General features: G+C 41.3%; 1 protein-coding gene across 1 annotated transcript in view; it reads right to left on the reverse strand.

Moving 5' to 3' along the window:
- LOC123746991 (uncharacterized) overlaps positions 1-18,939 on the reverse strand; it is a 182,307-nt gene that overhangs the window by 80,596 nt on the left and 82,772 nt on the right. The window contains exons 4-6 of the mRNA XM_069317267.1: positions 18,420-18,489; positions 16,815-16,951; positions 12,485-12,549 (exon numbers count right to left, since the gene is read on the reverse strand). Coding sequence (XP_069173368.1) covers positions 12,485-12,549; positions 16,815-16,951; positions 18,420-18,489 — 272 coding nt within the window. The remainder of the gene's footprint in view (positions 1-12,484; positions 12,550-16,814; positions 16,952-18,419; positions 18,490-18,939) is intronic.

Here is an 18,939-nt window from a genome sequence, read left to right on the forward strand (position 1 = left end):
AGAGTCACCAAAGTTATTCTCTGAGTTAACAAAATACTACTCATGTTCTCAAAAGACATTCTCAAAGTTAACAAAGTTATTCAAAGAGCTAACAAAGTTATTCTCGAAGTCACCTTCGTTCTTCAGAGAAACTTTCCAAAACATCTTTGTTCATCAAAGTTATTCTTGGAGTCATCAAAGGTAATCTCTAACTCACTTTGGTCATTAAAGTTAATTTCTATGTTATAAAAGTTTGTCTCAGAGACATCTAAGTTAATCTTAGAGTTATCAAATGTAATCTCTAACTCACTTTTGTTCATCAAAGTTGATCTCAGAGTTATCAAAGGTAATCTCTAACTCACTCTCGTTCATCAAAGTTGTTTCAAAGTCATCAAAGTTAATCTCAGAGTTATCCAAAGATATTCTCATGTCCACAAAGTTATTCCAAGAGACGTCAAAGTCAATCTCAGACATCTTCGTTCATAAAAGTTATTCTCAGAGACAACTAAAGTTATTCTCTAAGAGCTATCAAAAGTTATTCTCATTCAAGATATGTTATTCTCTAAGTAACCTTTCCGTTCATCAAAGACATTCTCTAAGCTCTCAAAGTTATTCTCTAAGACAACAAAGTCATTCTCAGAGTCATCAAAAGTTATTCTCAGACTCACCTTCGTTATTCAAAGAAGCCTTCTGAGACATCCTCGTTCAACAAAACTGACCTCAGAGCCATCAAAAAGTTAAATACAGTCATCAAAGTTATTCTCTAAGTAACTTTTCGTTCATCAGAGAAGCTTTCTAAGACATCTTTGTTCATCAAAGTTGTTCTCTAAGACATTAATGTTGTTCTCTAAGACATCAATGTTGTTCTCTAAATCATAAAAGTTAATCTCTAAGACATCAATGTTGTTCTCTAAATCATACAAGTTAATCTCTAAGGCACCTTCGTTCACCAAAAGTTGTTCTCTAAGACGCATTCGTTCATCAAAGAAACTCTCCGTCCATCATGTTATTCTTCAAGACATCTTCAGTCATAAAATTTCTCTCCAAAATGTAACTAGTTCAGCTTTTCATACCAAACCCGCGCTTCTGTTAAAATATATTTTCTAAGTCACTTTACCCTAAAACTGTTCTCAGAACTACACTGTCCAAATCCTACGTAACCTATCCTCTCCACCCAATGTTACTTAGTGCAACGTTCCTAAACCTAACTTTACCTATCCTAACTTAACTTACCTTACCTTTACCTATCGTACCTAACTTAACCTGCATAACCTAACTTTACCTATCCTAACAGGACTTACCTTACATTACTTATCCTACTTAACTTAACCTGCACAACCTAACTTACGTAACTTATCTTACCTATCCTAAAGTAACCTAACTTGCTTTACCTAACTTAATCTACATTCCCAAACTGCTGTATCCTAACTTATCTAGTCCAAACCAGCCATGATCTAACTTACATAATTATTCCTGCTTGTCTTTTGTGTTTCGTCAATCATTGTCTCATATTCATTTACTCATTTCAAGGGTTAATTTCTCAAATGGACATTTTTGCATTTCAAGTGTTATTTGTTCAAGATTGTGTGTTTAACCATTTCAAAGGATTTTTGGTATATATGGGAATTTACTCGTTTCAAGGGCAAATTTCTCAAATGGTCATTTTTGCAGATCAAGGGTTATTTGTTAAAGTTCATCAAGTTGCTCTTAAGTTGTATTTATTATGTTTGTTATTATTTATTTATTCATATTCCCCAACCTTTTAACCTAACCTTTCAGATGTAGTTTTGTTTCTCCTTTTGTATATTTTTACCCAAATCCACCATCCCACTTAACCTTCTTTCCTTCTTTTACTTTGTTTTCACATATAAGTTCATTCTTTATATTAGTAATAATAAAAATTACAATAGTAAAGAATCAGATCTACTAAGAAAAACAAGAGAGCAAGTGAGTGAGAGCATGAAACGAGGAGAAAAGAGTAAGAGAGAGGGGGGAGGAAGAGCATGGGAGCACTAGACTTGAATTTGAGAAAGAAGGTTAAGTGGGATGGTGGGTTTGGGTAAAAATATACAAAAGGAGAAACAAAACTACATCTGAAAGGTTAGGTTAAAAGGTTGGGGAATATGAATAAATAAATAATAACAAACATAATAAATACAACTTATGAGCAACTTGATGAACTTTAACAAATAACCCTTGATCTGCAAAAATGACCATTTGAGAAATTTGCCCTTGAAACGAGTAAATTCCCATATATACCAAAAATCCTTTGAAATGGTTAAACACACAATCTTGAACAAATAACACTTGAAATGCAAAAATGTCCATTTGAGAAATTAACCCTTGAAATGAGTAAATGAATATGAGACAATGATTGACGAAACACAAAAGACAAGCAGGAATAATTATGTAAGTTAGATCATGGCTGGTTTGGACTAGATAAGTTAGGATACAGCAGTTTGGGAATGTAGATTAAGTTAGGTAAAGCAAGTTAGGTTACTTTAGGATAGGTAAGATAAGTTATGTAAGTTAGGTTGTGCAGGTTAAGTTAAGTAAGATAAGTAATGTAAGGTAAGTCCTGTTAGGATAGGTAAAGTTAGGTTATGCAGTTTAAGTTAGGTACGATAGGTAAAGGTAAGGTAAGTTAAGTTAGGATAGGTAAAGTTAGGTTTAGGAACGTTGCGCTAACTAAGTAACATTGGGTGGAGAGGATAGGTTACGTAGGATTTGGACAGTGTAGTTCTGAGAACAGTTTTAGGGTAAAGTGACTTAGAAAATATATTTTAACAGAAGCGCGGGTTTGGTATGAAAAGCTGAACTAGTTACATTTTGGAGAGAAATTTTATGACTGAAGATGTCTTGAAGAATAACATGATGGACGGAGAGTTTCTTTGATGAACGAATGTGTCTTAGAGAACAACTTTTGGTGAACGAAGGTGCCTTAGAGATTAACTTGTATGATTTAGAGAACAACATTGATGTCTTAGAGATTAACTTTTATGATTTAGAGAACAACATTGATGTCTTAGAGAACAACATTAATGTCTTAGAGAACAACTTTGATGAACAAAGATGTCTTAGAAAGCTTCTCTGATGAACGAAAAGTTACTTAGAGAATAACTTTGATGACTGTATTTAACTTTTTGATGGCTCTGAGGTCAGTTTTGTTGAACGAGGATGTCTCAGAAGGCTTCTTTGAATAACGAAGGTGAGTCTGAGAATAACTTTTGATGACTCTGAGAATGACTTTGTTGTCTTAGAGAATAACTTTGAGAGCTTAGAGAATGTCTTTGATGAACGGAAAGGTTACTTAGAGAATAACATATCTTGAATGAGAATAACTTTTGATAGCTCTTAGAGAATAACTTTAGTTGTCTCTGAGAATAACTTTTATGAACGAAGATGTCTGAGATTGACTTTGACGTCTCTTGGAATAACTTTGTGGACATGAGAATATCTTTGGATAACTCTGAGATTAACTTTGATGACTTTGAAACAACTTTGATGAACGAGAGTGAGTTAGAGATTACCTTTGATAACTCTGAGATCAACTTTCATGAACAAAAGTGAGTTAGAGATTACATTTGATAACTCTAAGATTAACTTAGATGTCTCTGAGACAAACTTTTATAACATAGAAATTAACTTTAATGACCAAAGTGAGTTAGAGATTACCTTTGATGACTCCAAGAATAACTTTGATGAACAAAGATGTTTTGGAAAGTTTCTCTGAAGAACGAAGGTGACTCCGAGAATATCTTTGTTAGCTCTTTGAATAACTTTGTTAACTTTGAGAATGTCTTTTGAGAACATGAGTAGTATTTTGTTAACTCAGAGAATAACTTTGGTGACTCTGAGAAAATCAGTGATGACTTTGAGAATGACTTCTGAGAACATGAGTAGTATTTGAATGAGTCTTTGATGTAATGAAGAGTTACTTTGATGTCTTTGAGTAAGTCCTTGATGTCTCGAAGAGTGTCTTTGACTATATTTCTTACTTAACGACATATAATTTTAGTTAGGAACAATGATGAATATGACTATTTCTGTTGATTGATGGATAATTTTAGTTATGAAATGACAATGAAACATGAAGAACACTGTTATTTTTCTGATGACTAGGGAATAAGTTTAGTTATGAACAGCGTTGGAAAGATTCCTTTGACTATTTTTTGGTTGATTGGATAATAAGTTTAGTTGAGAAATGAGGAAAGTGACTATGTTTTAGTTGATTGGCGAAAGATTTGTAGTTGATTGGCGAAAGATTTTTAGCTGATTGGCGAAAGATTTTTAGTTACGAAGTTACAAGAAAGGTTTGTCTTTGTAAATTTGGAACTGAATAAAGTGTAGATTTGTTTAAGAACGGGGTTGGTGGAACTATTAAGATGACGACGATGAGAATTACTTTGACATAGTTTTGTAAATAAAACATGATGACTAAAATTGTTGAGGGGACTGTATTGCCGTATAATATTATTTGACAAAGAACTAGTTAGTGAATGGAAGAAACAAATTGGTTTAAAGAAACAAAGAACATAAAAAAAAATTGAGGTTAAGTAGGGGAATGAACACAGTGAACATACGGTGAACACAGAAAAATGTAAGAAAAAGTTGATGAATAGAGTGAACATGTAGGGAATATGAACTTATAGAGAATATGAAAACATGATAAGGAACATAGGGAATACAAGAATGAACACTGAATGTGTGAAGAACAAGCTAAGAACATTGAGAACATGAATATTGAGTATAAAAGTTATACAGAGAACGTATGATGTACATGAAAACCTGACAAAGAACATAGTGAACATACGGGGAAAATGGTAGAAAACAGAAAAAAAATGAGAAAACAGGTGAAAGAATTGAACTGAGCATGCTGTGAACATTTGTAGAACATGGAATGAACACAGAAAACATGTAAGAAAAAGTTGATGAATAGAGTGAACATGCAGGGAATATGAACTTATAGAGAATATGAAGACATGATAAGGAACATAGGGAATACAAGAATGAACACTGAACATGTGAAGAACAAGCTAAGAATTGAAATCAACTATTTTTTTCACATATTATGCTAACACCATATGTCTATATGGTGAGAGATGTAACGAAGATGGACTAAGTCATACTTTTATTTAAAAATGTCATTTGGGGCTGCAAAAGTTGATTGCGTTACGTTACGTTACGTTACATTGTGTTACAGAGGGCTAAACTGGTATAGGTCAATATTCATATGCTATGAGATGTAATGGAGATATAGTGTTTGGCTAAATGAGTTCACATTTCAATAATGATATTCGGACAACAGCCAGAAAGTTGATCTCTACGTTACTTAATGATGATATAATGCGATGCAATCGTGTGCTAATATTTTATTTGTGTTAGAATGTAAGGGCTATAGGAGTTTGTCTAGACTTGCATACATTTTTAAACGCTATTTATGTAGGCAGTAGAAAGACTGGTTTCCCATTACGCTACATTGACTGTGTTACAAGAACTGAAAAACAGACTTAACCCAGACCTATTCCACTATCGACTCACCGGTCTTATTCTCATCGATTGGTGTTTACATTGGATGATGTAGGTCTTAAGAGAGACAGCCTTGATGGAGAAAGATACGTGAACAGCGGCAGCAGGAGAAAGGAAATGATGTTACTTTCCCAAACTACTAAATGATCTGGAGAGAGAGAGAGAGAGAGAGAGAGAGATAGAGAGACAGAGAGAGACAGAGACAGAGAGAGAGAGAGAGACAGAGAGAGAGAGAGAGAGACAGAGAGAGACAGAGAGACAGAGAGACAGAGAGACAGAAAGACAGAGAGAGAGAGAGAGAGAGAGAGAGAACAGCAAATTATGATTTGTTATAATAATAAGATTGAAGACCAGCTTATGACTGGACAATCTTTAAAAAAATGCTATTTCAGCAAAGAATAATGATACTAAAGCTTAGAACAGAACATCCGGTCTGGGAAGGGGGCAGTGATGGTTCGGCCATGGAGGGGGTGGTAGGGGTAAGGGTAAGTGGGGTGGACGGGAAGAGGGTAAGGGCCATCCCTTTACATTGACTATCTCAGTACGCCTCAATCCGCCGCGAAGGTGAGACCTTGACAAGATAGCCCCGCACAGCTGTAATGGATGGATGTAGGACGAAGAGGTGATGGAGATTGAGTAAACATGCATACATTTCAATGATCACAGTTAACAAGAACAATTTGTAGGTAGAGATCGCGTCTCCGTGACGATGTGAAATGTTTCTCTCTTTTAGTAAACGCTAACCTAGTGACTTTGACTGAGTTTACTAAGTGAAGTGTCGTGTGGTGGACTTTAGAGAGAGAGAGAGAGAGAGAGAGAGAGAGAGAGAGAGAGAGAGAGAGAGAGAGAGACAGAGAGACAGAGACAGAGAGACAGAGAGACAGAGAGACAGAGAGAGAGAGAGAGAGAGAGACTGAGAGACTGAGAGACAGAGAGACAGAGAGACAGAGAGACAGAGAGACAGAGAGACAGAGAGACAGAGAGACAAAGAGAGACAGAGAGAGACAGAGAGAGACAGAGAGAGACAGATCGTTACTCTTAAAATGTTATTTGGGCAAAGAACGAACGAAGTTGGTATATTGTCCACGTTACATTAATGATATTGGGTAAAGAATGAAGTTAGCATATTGGTCGTGTTACCTTACAAGGTTATAAGGGTGAGAGTGAAGGGGGGCTCGAAAATTGACATAGTGGTCATTCTAAGTGAAATGGAGAAAGATACGTGAACAGCGGCAGCAGGAGAAAGGAAAGTGATGTTACTTTCCCCAACTATTAAATGATCTGGAGAGATAGAGAGAGACAGAGACAGAGACAGAGACAGAGAGAGAGAGACAGAGAGAGAGAGAGAGAGAGAGAGACAGAGAGAGAGAGACAGAGAGACAGAGAGACAGAGAGACCGAGAGAGAGAGAGAGAGAGAGAGACAGAGACAGAGACAGAGACAGAGAGAGAGAGAGAGACAGAGAGAGGCTGACAGAGAGACAGAGAGACCGAGAGAGACAGAGAGAGAGAGAGAGACAGAGAGAGAGAGAGAGAGAGAGAGAGAGAGACAGAGAGAGAGAGACAGAGAGAGAGAGACAGAGAGAGAGAGACAGAAAGACCGAGAGAGAGACAGAGACAGAGACAGAGACAGAGAGACAGAGAGAGAGAGAGAGAAGCAAGAGAGAGACAGAGAGACAGAGAGAGAGAGAGAGAGTTCTTGACACACTATGTAACCCGCATATAATGTAGAGAGAGAGAAGCTGTATAAATAATCAGATAGCTTGTTAATCAATGTGTGTCAAACTCCCAGGACTGCATTTTGGAATTTGTATGTTGCGCTCATGGCTCACCTTTGAGAAAGAACATTGTCACACTCAACGCTCTGTGCCGGTGAGAGCTGTGTCATGAGAGAGTATGGTATGCCATATTGCTGTCACTCCCAGCAGTGTGGTGGTGGTGATGGTATGTGGCTATGTCCTGCTATGTGGATGGAGGGGGGGAGGTGGGGGAGGGGGGAGGGGGGGGGTGGTATGACTGACTATGTTAGAGGTTGATGATGACATTCGCAACAGTTAGACCTCAGCCTTTGAAGAGGTAACCCATGTGGACATGTGGTGTCACTCCTCATAGCTATGTGGTAGGTATAGCCCACATATCCTTAGCGCTCTGGAAGCAGAGAGGGTACATAAAACTGTCATTCTTTAAGAAAAAATAATGTCTACTTTCACACACAAACCCACTGCCAGCTGTTACCTCCCTTTCCCCTCCTTCTCACGCTCCCCTCAACACTTCCTGTCCGTGTAGGGGGAGAACTAATGGATGTCATTGATATCCTCTCAGGTATTGGGGCTCCCCCCTCCCTTCACAACATAACCTACACTCCTCCTCTTCCCCCCTCCTCTTCCTCCCTACATGACTGCATACCGACCACTTAGCTTCCAACCCCAACATGACACTCTCTCAAGTGACGTCTGGCCGGATGCCACGCGTCATAACATCCGGGAAATTCCCCTCCCAAACCCTCTGCGACGACGACGACGCGCTCCACCTGGCACCCATCAACATGATCTCCCCTCTTTCCGGACCACATACCCAAACACAGGACGCTCACACGCGTCCGAAACACACCAAAACTTCCAGGAAAATCCCAAAAAATACCTCTGCGACGACGACGACGCGCTGCGACTACGACGACGCGCTGCGACTACGACGTCGCGCCTCACCTGCTCAGATGGCACTCAAGAGTGCCACCTGGGCAGCTGGTGCGCGTCGCCGTAGTCGCACTTTACACTACTTGGAACCTGATTGTATCATCGTCTTAAGAGCCATTCGTGCAGCTACGGACGCCATCAAGACGTAACATCGTCATACCTCACAGACACCGTGTCTGGCTAACCAGTTTGTCCCTACTGTATTTTTTGTGGCCACATTCAATCAGTTAGTTAGGACGGTTAATCGCCATGACACTTACCCTATAAAACAAATCCGTAAGTTTTCATTCCTCTTATCTCCCCACATTAATTTCTATGAATACTTGAGGAAATATATATTCTCAAATAGATTTTACATGTGTATCGTCTTCCAGCTGGAGTACAAGCATGAGCAAGTCGGTAACTTCCCGCACGCTCACGAGTTCCCAGAGTAACTCCTTGTTACCAGTTTCATGGCTACGAGTTTACGGGACGCACCATACTATTGCCACTCAGCTAAGCTCTTTATGTTATTTTTGTAGATAGTTTGTAGTAGTTGTCTTTGATTTATTAATATCATATTCCTATATATTATTTATATATGTGATTTATGAATAGATGTGCATTAGTATCTCATTATTTCTTTATTTGAAATGTTAATCTTCTATTTACTAATTAACCCCCAAAGAGTGTGGAGGGATTTGATTCTACGTTTTACAGTAAACTACAGTTAATTTATTATACATTAATTTATTTCATTGACACTTTATATAAGGGATCCATAGGCACTGGTTCCCCAATTTATTTTATTTTCCTAAGAATGGTTCTTCAAATTATATATTAAATTATTATAATTATTTTAGAGTAAGAATTTCTCACAGGAGTAGTGTTTATTATATTTACAATAAAAGAAGGGAAGTGTTTATAATCTTTCAGTAAAGCATGGGTGGTAATTATGATATTTCAGTAAAGCAAGTGTAGGGTTTATGATATTTCATTAAAGCTAGGGTAAGGTTTAGGTTACTACAGTGAAACAAGGCTCGTGTTTGTGATACTACAGTGAAACAAGGCTCGTGTTTGTGATACTACAGTGAAACAAGTGTCGTGTTTGTGATACTGCAGTTAAACAAGGGTCGTGTTTGTGATACTACAGTGAAACAAGGGGCGTGTTTGTGATACTACAGTGAAACAAGGCTCGTGTTTGTGATACTACAGTGAAACAAGGGGCGTGTTTGTGATACTACAGTGAAACAAGGGGCGTGTTTGTGATACTACAGTGAAACAAGGGGCGTGTTTGTGATACTACAGTGAAACAAGGCTCGTGTTTGTGATACTACAGTGAAACAAGGGTCGTGTTTGTGATACTCCAGTGAAACAAGGGGCGTGTTTGTAATACTACAGTGAAACAAGGGTCGTGTTTGTGATACTACCATGAAACAAGTTTATAATATTACAGTGAAGAAAAGGAAGGTAATGGTTCTACAGTGAAGTAATGGAAAGAGTTTAAAGTGCTACTTTTAAGGAAGTGTAGGGATTATGTTACTACAGTGAATCACAGGAAGGGTGTATGATAATATACTTAAGCAAAGATGTGTTTTATGGTGAAACCAGAGTTGAGTTTATGGTACTACAATGAAGCATGTGTAGGGTTTATTATGATAGAGTGATAGAATTATATATATTATATATACAGTGAAGCAAGGGTAAGTTTATATACATCAGTGAATCAAAGGTAGGGTTTATAGTTCTGGAGTGAAGCAATAGAATGTTTATGGATCTACAGTGACGCTAGAGTAGGGTTTATGTTGAAACATTGAAGCATGGATAGGGTTTATGATAATAAAGTGAAGCAAGAGTAGGTTTATGCAACGACAGTGAAGAAAGGGTTAGTTTTTGGTTCTACAGTGATGCACAGGAAGTGTTTGTGAAGCTACTTAGCAGCTAGAGAAAGGTTCTTGGTGCTACAATGAGGCAAGAGTAGGGTTTATGAAGCTACAGTGGCGCAAGGATAAAGTTTATTGTGCTACAGTGAAGCAAGGGAAGGGTTTATGCTGCTATAATGAAACAAGAGTAAGGTGTGAGATAGGACAGAGAGGCAAGGGAAGGGTTTATTGTACTACAGTGAAGTAAAGCTAGATTTATAAGTTACTACAGTGAAGCAAGTGATGGTTTTATGGTGCTACAGTGAGTGAAAGGTAGATTTATGGTGTTACAGTGAAGCAAGAGTAAGATTTATGATGCTACAGTAAAGGTGGGGAAGAGTTCATGATAGAAAAGTGAAACAAGGAAGGTTTATGGTGCTACAGTGAGGCAAGGGTAAGATTTATGATGCTACAATACAGGCAGGGGAAGAGTTTATGATAGTACAATGAAGCAAGGATAGGTTTATGGCACTACAGTAAAGCAAGGGTACTTTTATGATACTTCAGTGGAGCTTGGGTAGGGTTTACTACCCAAAACTTTTACTATCACTCTGCCTAACAGGCAGAGTGATTTTCGTTAATTTTAAATATGTATATATTAAGTTTGGTTAGATCAGGTTTTGCTAGGTTAGGTAGGTTAGGTTGTGTTAGGTTAGGTTAGGAAAAAACATAGGAAAAACATAGGAAAAACATAGGAAAAATATTGGAAAACATAGGAAAACAAATGTGAAAAATATATAATTGAAAGCAAACTCCACTTATTAGGCAACTTCATTCAACCTAACTTTGTACTCTTAACTTTGTTATGCAACTGTGGGTTTAGACACAGCCGTCCTCGTACCAATGGATGTGTCCATAACGCTGCTTCTACCAGCCAACCAGGTGATCGACGGGACTTATTACATCAAAATTTTTGTCTTCCTAGGAACTAGAAAATCCAAGCACCTTTCTTTAATCGTAGAGTAACTAAACCTTCTATATCCACATACCACTGTGCACTGGTATGACCCCCTTCACTCTCAAGTAGGGTATCACACTCTACTCCTCACACTAGGAGTCAATGCTGCAACTTGTACTTCAGTTCCTTCCGTTGCTCGTCGGAACTAAGGAATTCGAAATGCTTCAGGCTACGGAGTAGCAGGCAATACAGTCTGCGCCTCACCCCTCAGTGTGTGAACTGGCAGCTGAGTCTCCTCGGTGGCAGGACTGCATTACATATTTCTCTGCTCACCTTTTCTCCTCGGTGACTTGTGATGACCTGGAGTACACAATGACTTCGTACTCTTCCATAGAGGACGATGGAGCTGCGAGGCAACTACCATTGGTCCCTCAACTGGTCCCTCAGCCCAGCCTTGCAAGTTGACAAGAGAACCTCAAATGCATCAACCGTCTCAGAGTTGCAAATTCTTGCAACTTGCCACACATGTTATTGACAACTATCCCAGGAGGTTCCAGTCGGTCACTTCTGTGGTACGATGTAGTGGTCCCGTTCCCAGACGCCGCGTAATCACGAAATATCATAACTGCTCAAAAGTTGATCGTTTTGAGTCCTACCCGTCAGAGAGTTCAAATTGAAGTGGCGACCCTGGCGCCTGGCCCACACCACTTAGCCCCTCCTGCGTGTCACGTGACCTTAGGTCTCCACCTCGTTGTTCACTCACGCTTGTAAGCACCCAATCGTCTTGTTTTCTCACGTCCGGGGTCCTCGGCATCGTCGTCCCGCCCGAATCTTGGCGCGAATCTCAAGAAGAGCGACGGCCGGAGCCCGCCATGGCAGATGCCGCACCAGTCTTCCTATCCCACTGCAGTGACTTGAAAACGAAATAACTCAGAATTCTGGCTTCCTACATTCTTATACGCATAGTGAACATGAAGACTTGTGTGTGTGTGTGAGCATCTCGGAGCATGACTCATCACGAGGGTGAGGAGTGTATATGACGGCACTTATATCATCCCAGCGTTGGTCACATCACTGAAGGTAATGGTGCAGTATGGTGTAGTCAGTGGAGGTAATGGTGCAGTATGGTGTGGTCAGTGAAGGTAATAGTGCAATATGGTGTGGTCAGTGACGGTAATTGTGAAATATGGTATGATTAATGATGATAATGACACAACGTGGTTTTCAGTGATGACATGACCCAACATGGTCTTGATAGTATTGACATGACGCGATATGGTCTTATAAATGATTATATGACGCAATATGGTCTTGTTAGCAATTGATATGATACACTATTGCAATATTGCCTTTGCTGACCATATTGATGTCGCAATATGGTCTTGTTAGCGAAGATATGGCGCAATATGTTCGTGTCAGTGATGATGATATCACAACATGGTCTTGTCAGTGACAATAATGACAAATGTGTTACTGCAGGTCTTACCGTGTTTAGTGATGGTAGGGGAGGTCTTCTCTATTATGTACACTGCCTCTGAGGACTCGGTGTCCCTGGAAAGTGAAGAAGGGTTACAGCAGTAAGTCACAATAACACGCGTGAAAGTTAGACACCCATTCACATCTTAAAATATAGTAATTGACGAATTTTCTGTCCGTCCTGGACAAAATCAGGATGGATTATGTCCGTCCTGGACAAAATCAGGATGGATTATGTCCGTCCTGGAAAAAGTCAGGATTTACAATGTCCGCCCTGGAGAAAATCAAGATGGACAATGTCCATCCTGGACAAAATCAAGCCGTGCGATACGTCGCAATGTTTCATTATGGAGCGAAGCGTCGGAACTTCCATTGTCTTCCCCATGCAAGGGTTGGGTATCTAATGAAGAAGAGTTTGCTGCTTAATTATAATGTATTCACGAACCCAGGTCGTAATCACTCTGGATTCTCACGTCATGGGTCAAGAATGTCTCCCTTCCACCAATAACCTTACACACTTCCTTTTCCTTCCTCCCTGGCTTGTAGTTTCTCTCCCTCTCCTGTCACCCTACCCCATCCCCCTTCTACCCTATTCACCCCCTCACTGTCTGGCCCGTTACCGCCGTGAGGGGGCTTGGTGGGCAGGTGCCGGAGTGTGATGCTCCGTGGGTCAGCCCTCTGTCCTTTTGCAGCAGCTCCTGCTGCTGCCTTTACCAATTTTGCCAGACTTCTTTTCCTTTTCTTCATGTTTCATTGTTCTCTCCCCTCTTCTCCTATCAAATTGTCATTTTCTGCCGACCTTTTGCCCGTTTTGATTATTCTTTCGACGTTCTCTTGTTTTGACGCCCGGGTGCTTGAGGAGGCATACTCTTGCACCCGTAGAACTGTAGTACCCAACGTCTCGAGCGAGGGGAACCTTTTATTGTCAATCCCCCTTTTGTCACTGAACCCGCTCTCGACGGACTCACGGTTCTTAAGGTGGCGTTTGTGGGGCGTATACTCACGACGCACCCCTAGGGGGCCCCGGCATGATCGGCGATAGCTTCTTGTTGCGTGTCCTGCCTCTAATTGTGGCTCCATGGTGGGTGTGGGGGCACATTCGTGAATTAAAGTTTTTCCTCGTTTTCATGGCAGATAATGTTTCCCTTGTACCTTCTCAGGCTCGTGGGGTGGGCGACCAAGCCCCCGAGTCAGACTGTGTTGGAAGACCAGGCCCTGTAGCCCCCGCTGCATTGGGCCCCGGCGACCTGACTACTCCCCTCAGCTCCCCTCCCTCCTCTGCGGTAGGGTCGAGCCCCCAGCCCCTAGTGGTGACCACCTCGTCCCCTGGCACGGCTTCGTCTCTCATTGTGACTACTGCGCCTTTTACCCCCTCTCTCTCTGGGGGTTCTCAACGCCGTCCCCGCCACGAAAGCACCCGCACGATCCCTTCCCGTAATACTACTTACAACGCCTTGTTTGGTCCCGCTACGTGGGCTAAATACTTTGATCTTCACCATCTAGATTCTACTCCTGACGAATTCTCCCTCCATAAACACCTTGTTGATTCAGTAGATGCCTCTGTTACTTTTAACTCCACCAGTTACGGTACGCGTGTCGTCACTGCTCCTTCTCAGGATGCAGCTACTAGCTTATAGCCGCTTTGTCCTGCATTGGAGAGACCCCTGTTCAGGTCTCAAAAATGCTCGGTTAAATGCCAGTGTTGGCACTGTTCTCCTCCCACACCATGTTGCAACTGGTGTTCGGGACCTCAAAGATTGCCATGAGGATATTAAACATATCCTCGAAGCCCAAGGCCATTCTGTCCTCCAGGTGGACACGTTTACTCGACCCCCTCGTGGTCGTCGCCGTCAGCCCCTTCGAGTTGTAAAAATCACCTTTGATAGTAGGACCCTTCCGCCCTCTATTATTCTTGCTGGTGCCAGATTCTCCGTTCAGGAGTACATTCCCTCTCCTAGACTATGCAATAAGTGTTGGAAGTTCGGGCACGGTGTCCTCAAATGCACCAGTATTGTGTATCTGTGCCCCTTGTGTGGGGACGATAGTCATTCTAAGTCCGAGTACACTTCTCCCCAGGCTCGCTGCCTCAATTGCAGTGAGGCCCACCCTACCTTCTCACGCTCGTGTATGCACTACAAACTCGGGGAAGCTGTCCTCAATTTGAAGCACCGTGATCGTCTGTCTTTTCCTGAAGCGAGACGCCAAGTTCGTCGTCTCACCCCTTTCGCGGGCGTCTCCTACGCTCGCGCGTTGCGTTCTACCTCTCCTCGTCCTTCCCGTCTTCCTTAGTCTCACAACCATTTCCAGGCCTTAAACCCATCCACACCCACCACCTCCTCCCCTATTCCTTTGCCTCCTGTCCCGGATAATCTCCCTCCCGGTTCTCCATCTGGGGTTTCCCCCTTCCTACCCAGTCCACCATATCTCCTTTGTCTTCTTCCCCATCTCCCCCACTCTTTCTTCCCGACCCTCCCCCAAGTCTCTTGACCCTCCACGCCACCTGTCGGTCCAGGCTGATATCCATCATCCTCTCAGCGACCTTCGTGTTGTTCGCTCCCGTTCCTCTTCTCCTGCTGAGACCATTGAGTCTGTCGCCCGGTACGTTGTTACTGGAACGCCTGTCTCTTCAAGTCAGAAACGTAAGCCTGGCTCCTCTCCTTCCTCTCCAGCGGGTAAGAAGATTTCGCTTTCTTCCTCACCCCCTCCCTCTGACTCTGTCACTACATCCCCTCCCATATCAGTGCTCGAACTCCCTGTCCCAGATATGGAGGTTTCTTTCGCCCCCGATTCCCTCTCGGTTGCTGCCCTTGCTGAGATGAACTCCCTGACTTCTGCCCCCCCTCCTCCAGCTGTCCTTGCCTGCCCCTCTCAGTTGATTCCTCCTCCTCCGGACCCCGTCAGTCTGCCTCTGGTCTGTCCTCTTGCTCCCTTCCCTCTATCCCTACTAAGTTTACCCATGCCCCCTAACCCTGATTTTGCCGACCCTGCTCCTGATCCTGCAACCCGTTCTCGCAAATTTAATAAGTCAATATTGACTTATTAGTTGCGTACATAGGTGACATACTAAACATAATAGTTTCCCTTGAAAAGCTTCATAGAAAACACCGACCTTACCTAACCTACTTAGTATGTTAAAATAAGTATCTTATAGCTTTGTAATTACAATTGTTACTTAACCTATTATAGGTATAGGTTAGGTAACAATTGTAATTACGAAGCAATAAGATGCTTATCTTAACATACTAAGTAGGTTAGGTAAGGTCGGTGTTTTCTATGAAGCTTTTCAAGGGAAACTATTATGTTAAGTATGTCACCTATGCACATATTTAATAAGTCAATATTGCCTTATTAAATTTGTGAGAACGGGTTGGATCCTAACCCCTGATCCTGAGATTCTTTAATAAACTGTGTTCTTCTATACCTTTATTTCTTTCTTGTTCTCTGTTACTGTCCTTTCTCTTTGATAATGTCTATTCTTCAGTGGAATATTCGTGGATTTTATACCAACTTCCATGAACTCCAACTTCTAATTACACAGTTTTCACCACTTTGTGTTTTGTCTCCAGGAACCCATGCTTGGTGCTCGTCCTGGTCACTTTCCTGGTTATTCCTTTCTCCCTCCCCCCCCCAGCTCTTGCTGGGGCCCATAACTCTACTGCTCTCTTAATTCGATCTGATATTCCCTTCGTCCCTCAATTTCTTCCGTCACTGCTGACTAACAACTGCCCTCGTGTGTACACTGCTGACTAACAACTGCCCTCGTGTGTACGATGCTGACTAACAACTGCCCTCGTGTGTACGATGCTGACTAACAACTGCCCTCGTGTGTACGATGCTGACTAACAACTGCCCTCGTGTGTACGATGCTGACTAACAACTGCCCTCGTGTGTACTTTAGTGGTAGAAGACCGCTCCTGTATGTACATTAGTGTCAGAAGTTTACCCCTGAATATACATTAATGACAGGAGACTGGCCATGTATGTACATTAATGACAGAATACTGCCCCTGAATACATATTAGTGGCAGAACCCTGCCTCTGTATGTAAATTAGTGGCAGAAAACTCCCCACGTAAATACATGAGTGTCAGAAGACTGCCCCTGAATGTCGCTCCTTCGTCGACCTTTGTCTTTTAACTGTTTCCTGAAATCTAAAACCGGTTTCTACCATTAACGTCTCAGTAAGAAGTTGTGTTCTCCTCCATTCACTTCACAGTATAACGTTGTCTTATCTTTGTGTCATCTTAAGCTCAAAAGTTGTCTCTCCGTTCCATCTGTCAGTCAGAAACTAGCTACTGTTCCACTAGTCAAAGTTAAACATGTAGTTGCACAACAACTCACTTGCTCCTCGAGACAATCCTGTTCCTGGTGCTGCCGTAGACTCTCCCAGGGACCTCCACCTTCTTCTTGAAAATGATGTCTCCTCCATTGATGTTAATTGCCCCTGAGTGAAGCGCTGACATACAAACGAGTGATTCCTAAAGAAAAAACAACATTAATGATAAATTTTGAGGCTGGCGTCGGTTCCCATAATACAGCTCAATAAATATATATATATATATATATATATATATATATATATATATATATATATATAATATATATATATATATATATATATATATATATATATATATATATATATATATATATATATATATATATATATATATATATGTGACTGAAAACTCACACCCCAGAAGTGACTCGAACCCCCATACTGCCAGGAGCAACGCAACTGATATACAGGACGCCTTAATCCGCTTGACCATCACGACCGGACATAAGGATGTGATAGCCGAAGCTATATGAATCACTTCCCCGCCGGCACTCGGATGGTAATCTTGGGCATAGCATTTTAACAAATCACCTCATTCTTTGGGGCACACGTGAGGAACACAAATGCGAACATTTGTTCGCATTTGGGGGATCACAAACCCGAGCTGGTTAGGTTTCTAACTACCTGTCCCGACCTACCTCTCCCGTGTCCATGAACTACCTGTCCCGTCTACCCCAGGTTCATACAATAAACTGCCTCTCCCGTCTACCCAGTGAAGTCAAAAAACGCTGTATAAATATCAGAGGTGACCGGTTTTTCAACATCCTCCCAGCGAGCATAAGAAATATTGCGGGAACAACCGTGGACATCTTCAAGAGAAAACAAGATTGTTTTCTCTAAGAAGTGTCGGACCAACCAGTCTGTGGTGGGTATGTGGGCCTGTGGGCCGCTCTAAGCAACAGCCTGGTAGACCAAACTCTCAAAACTCAATCCTGGTCTCGGGCCAGGATTGGGGAGCATTAAATTTCCCAGAACTCCATCAAATTTGTAACCACCCCCCCCCCCCCCCCCGGTACAAACAATGAACTACCCGTCCAGTCTTCGACAGTTTCTTGCCATGAACTACCTGCCCTGTCTACCACAGGTAGGAACCAAGAACTAACTGTCCTGTCTACCCCAGCTTCATTCATTAAACTACCTGTACTGTGACCCCAGGTATAAACTATGAATTACTTTTCCCTGGCATTGCCATGAAGAAAAGATAAACTTCCATTCCTGTCTAGCCCAGATGCAATCCATGAACAACCTGTCCCGTCTGGCCCAGGTACAATCAATGAAATACCTGTCCCGTTCATCTCATGTACAAATTATGACCTACCTGTCAGGTCTACCACACGTACAATCCATGAATTATCTCTCCCGTCAACCCAAGGTACAAACCATGAGCTTCCTATCCCGTCTATCCCCGGTACAAACCATGAACAACCTGTGCCGTACACCTCTAGTACAAACCAGGAATTTCCTTGCCCGTCTACCACAAGTACAAACCATGACCTACCTGTGGCGTCTACCCCGGTACAAACTATGAACTACCTGTGCTGTCTGCCCCAGGTACAAACCATAAACTACCCTTTGCCTCAGTGTACTCAACAAGCGGCGCCACTCACCTCATGGTAAACTTCTGTACCAAACACCGAAAAACCGCTCAAGTTTCGGTGTAGTTGTCCCCGATCACAACTGAAATGAATAGTAGAGTGGCAGGTTAAGAGTTACTAATGCCTGTCATCGTACGTTTGTGACCTTACAAAACAAGAAATGTAATCGTATAACACTCAGTATGCTCGGTATATGATTATTGTTTGTGATGAATATATATATATATATATATATATATATATATATATATATATATATATATATATATATATATATATATATATATGTATATATATATATATTATTAGTATATTTTGGTAGCAGTCTTTCCTGTAGACATATATTATTAAATATGACCGAAAAAGTAAGATTAATAATTCTAACACGAATTTTCTCAATATTTCTTATGTTTCTTTTCACTGTCGATGGTAATTGAAAAATGAATTCTCCAAAATTCATTTTAATTTCTACTCTGACGCGACACTTGAACGCGTTTCGTAATAACTTATTACATTTTCAAAGACTTTAGTT

This window comes from Procambarus clarkii, chromosome 87 (genome assembly GCF_040958095.1).
Source record: "Procambarus clarkii isolate CNS0578487 chromosome 87, FALCON_Pclarkii_2.0, whole genome shotgun sequence".
Lineage (NCBI taxonomy): Eukaryota > Metazoa > Arthropoda > Malacostraca > Decapoda > Cambaridae > Procambarus > Procambarus clarkii.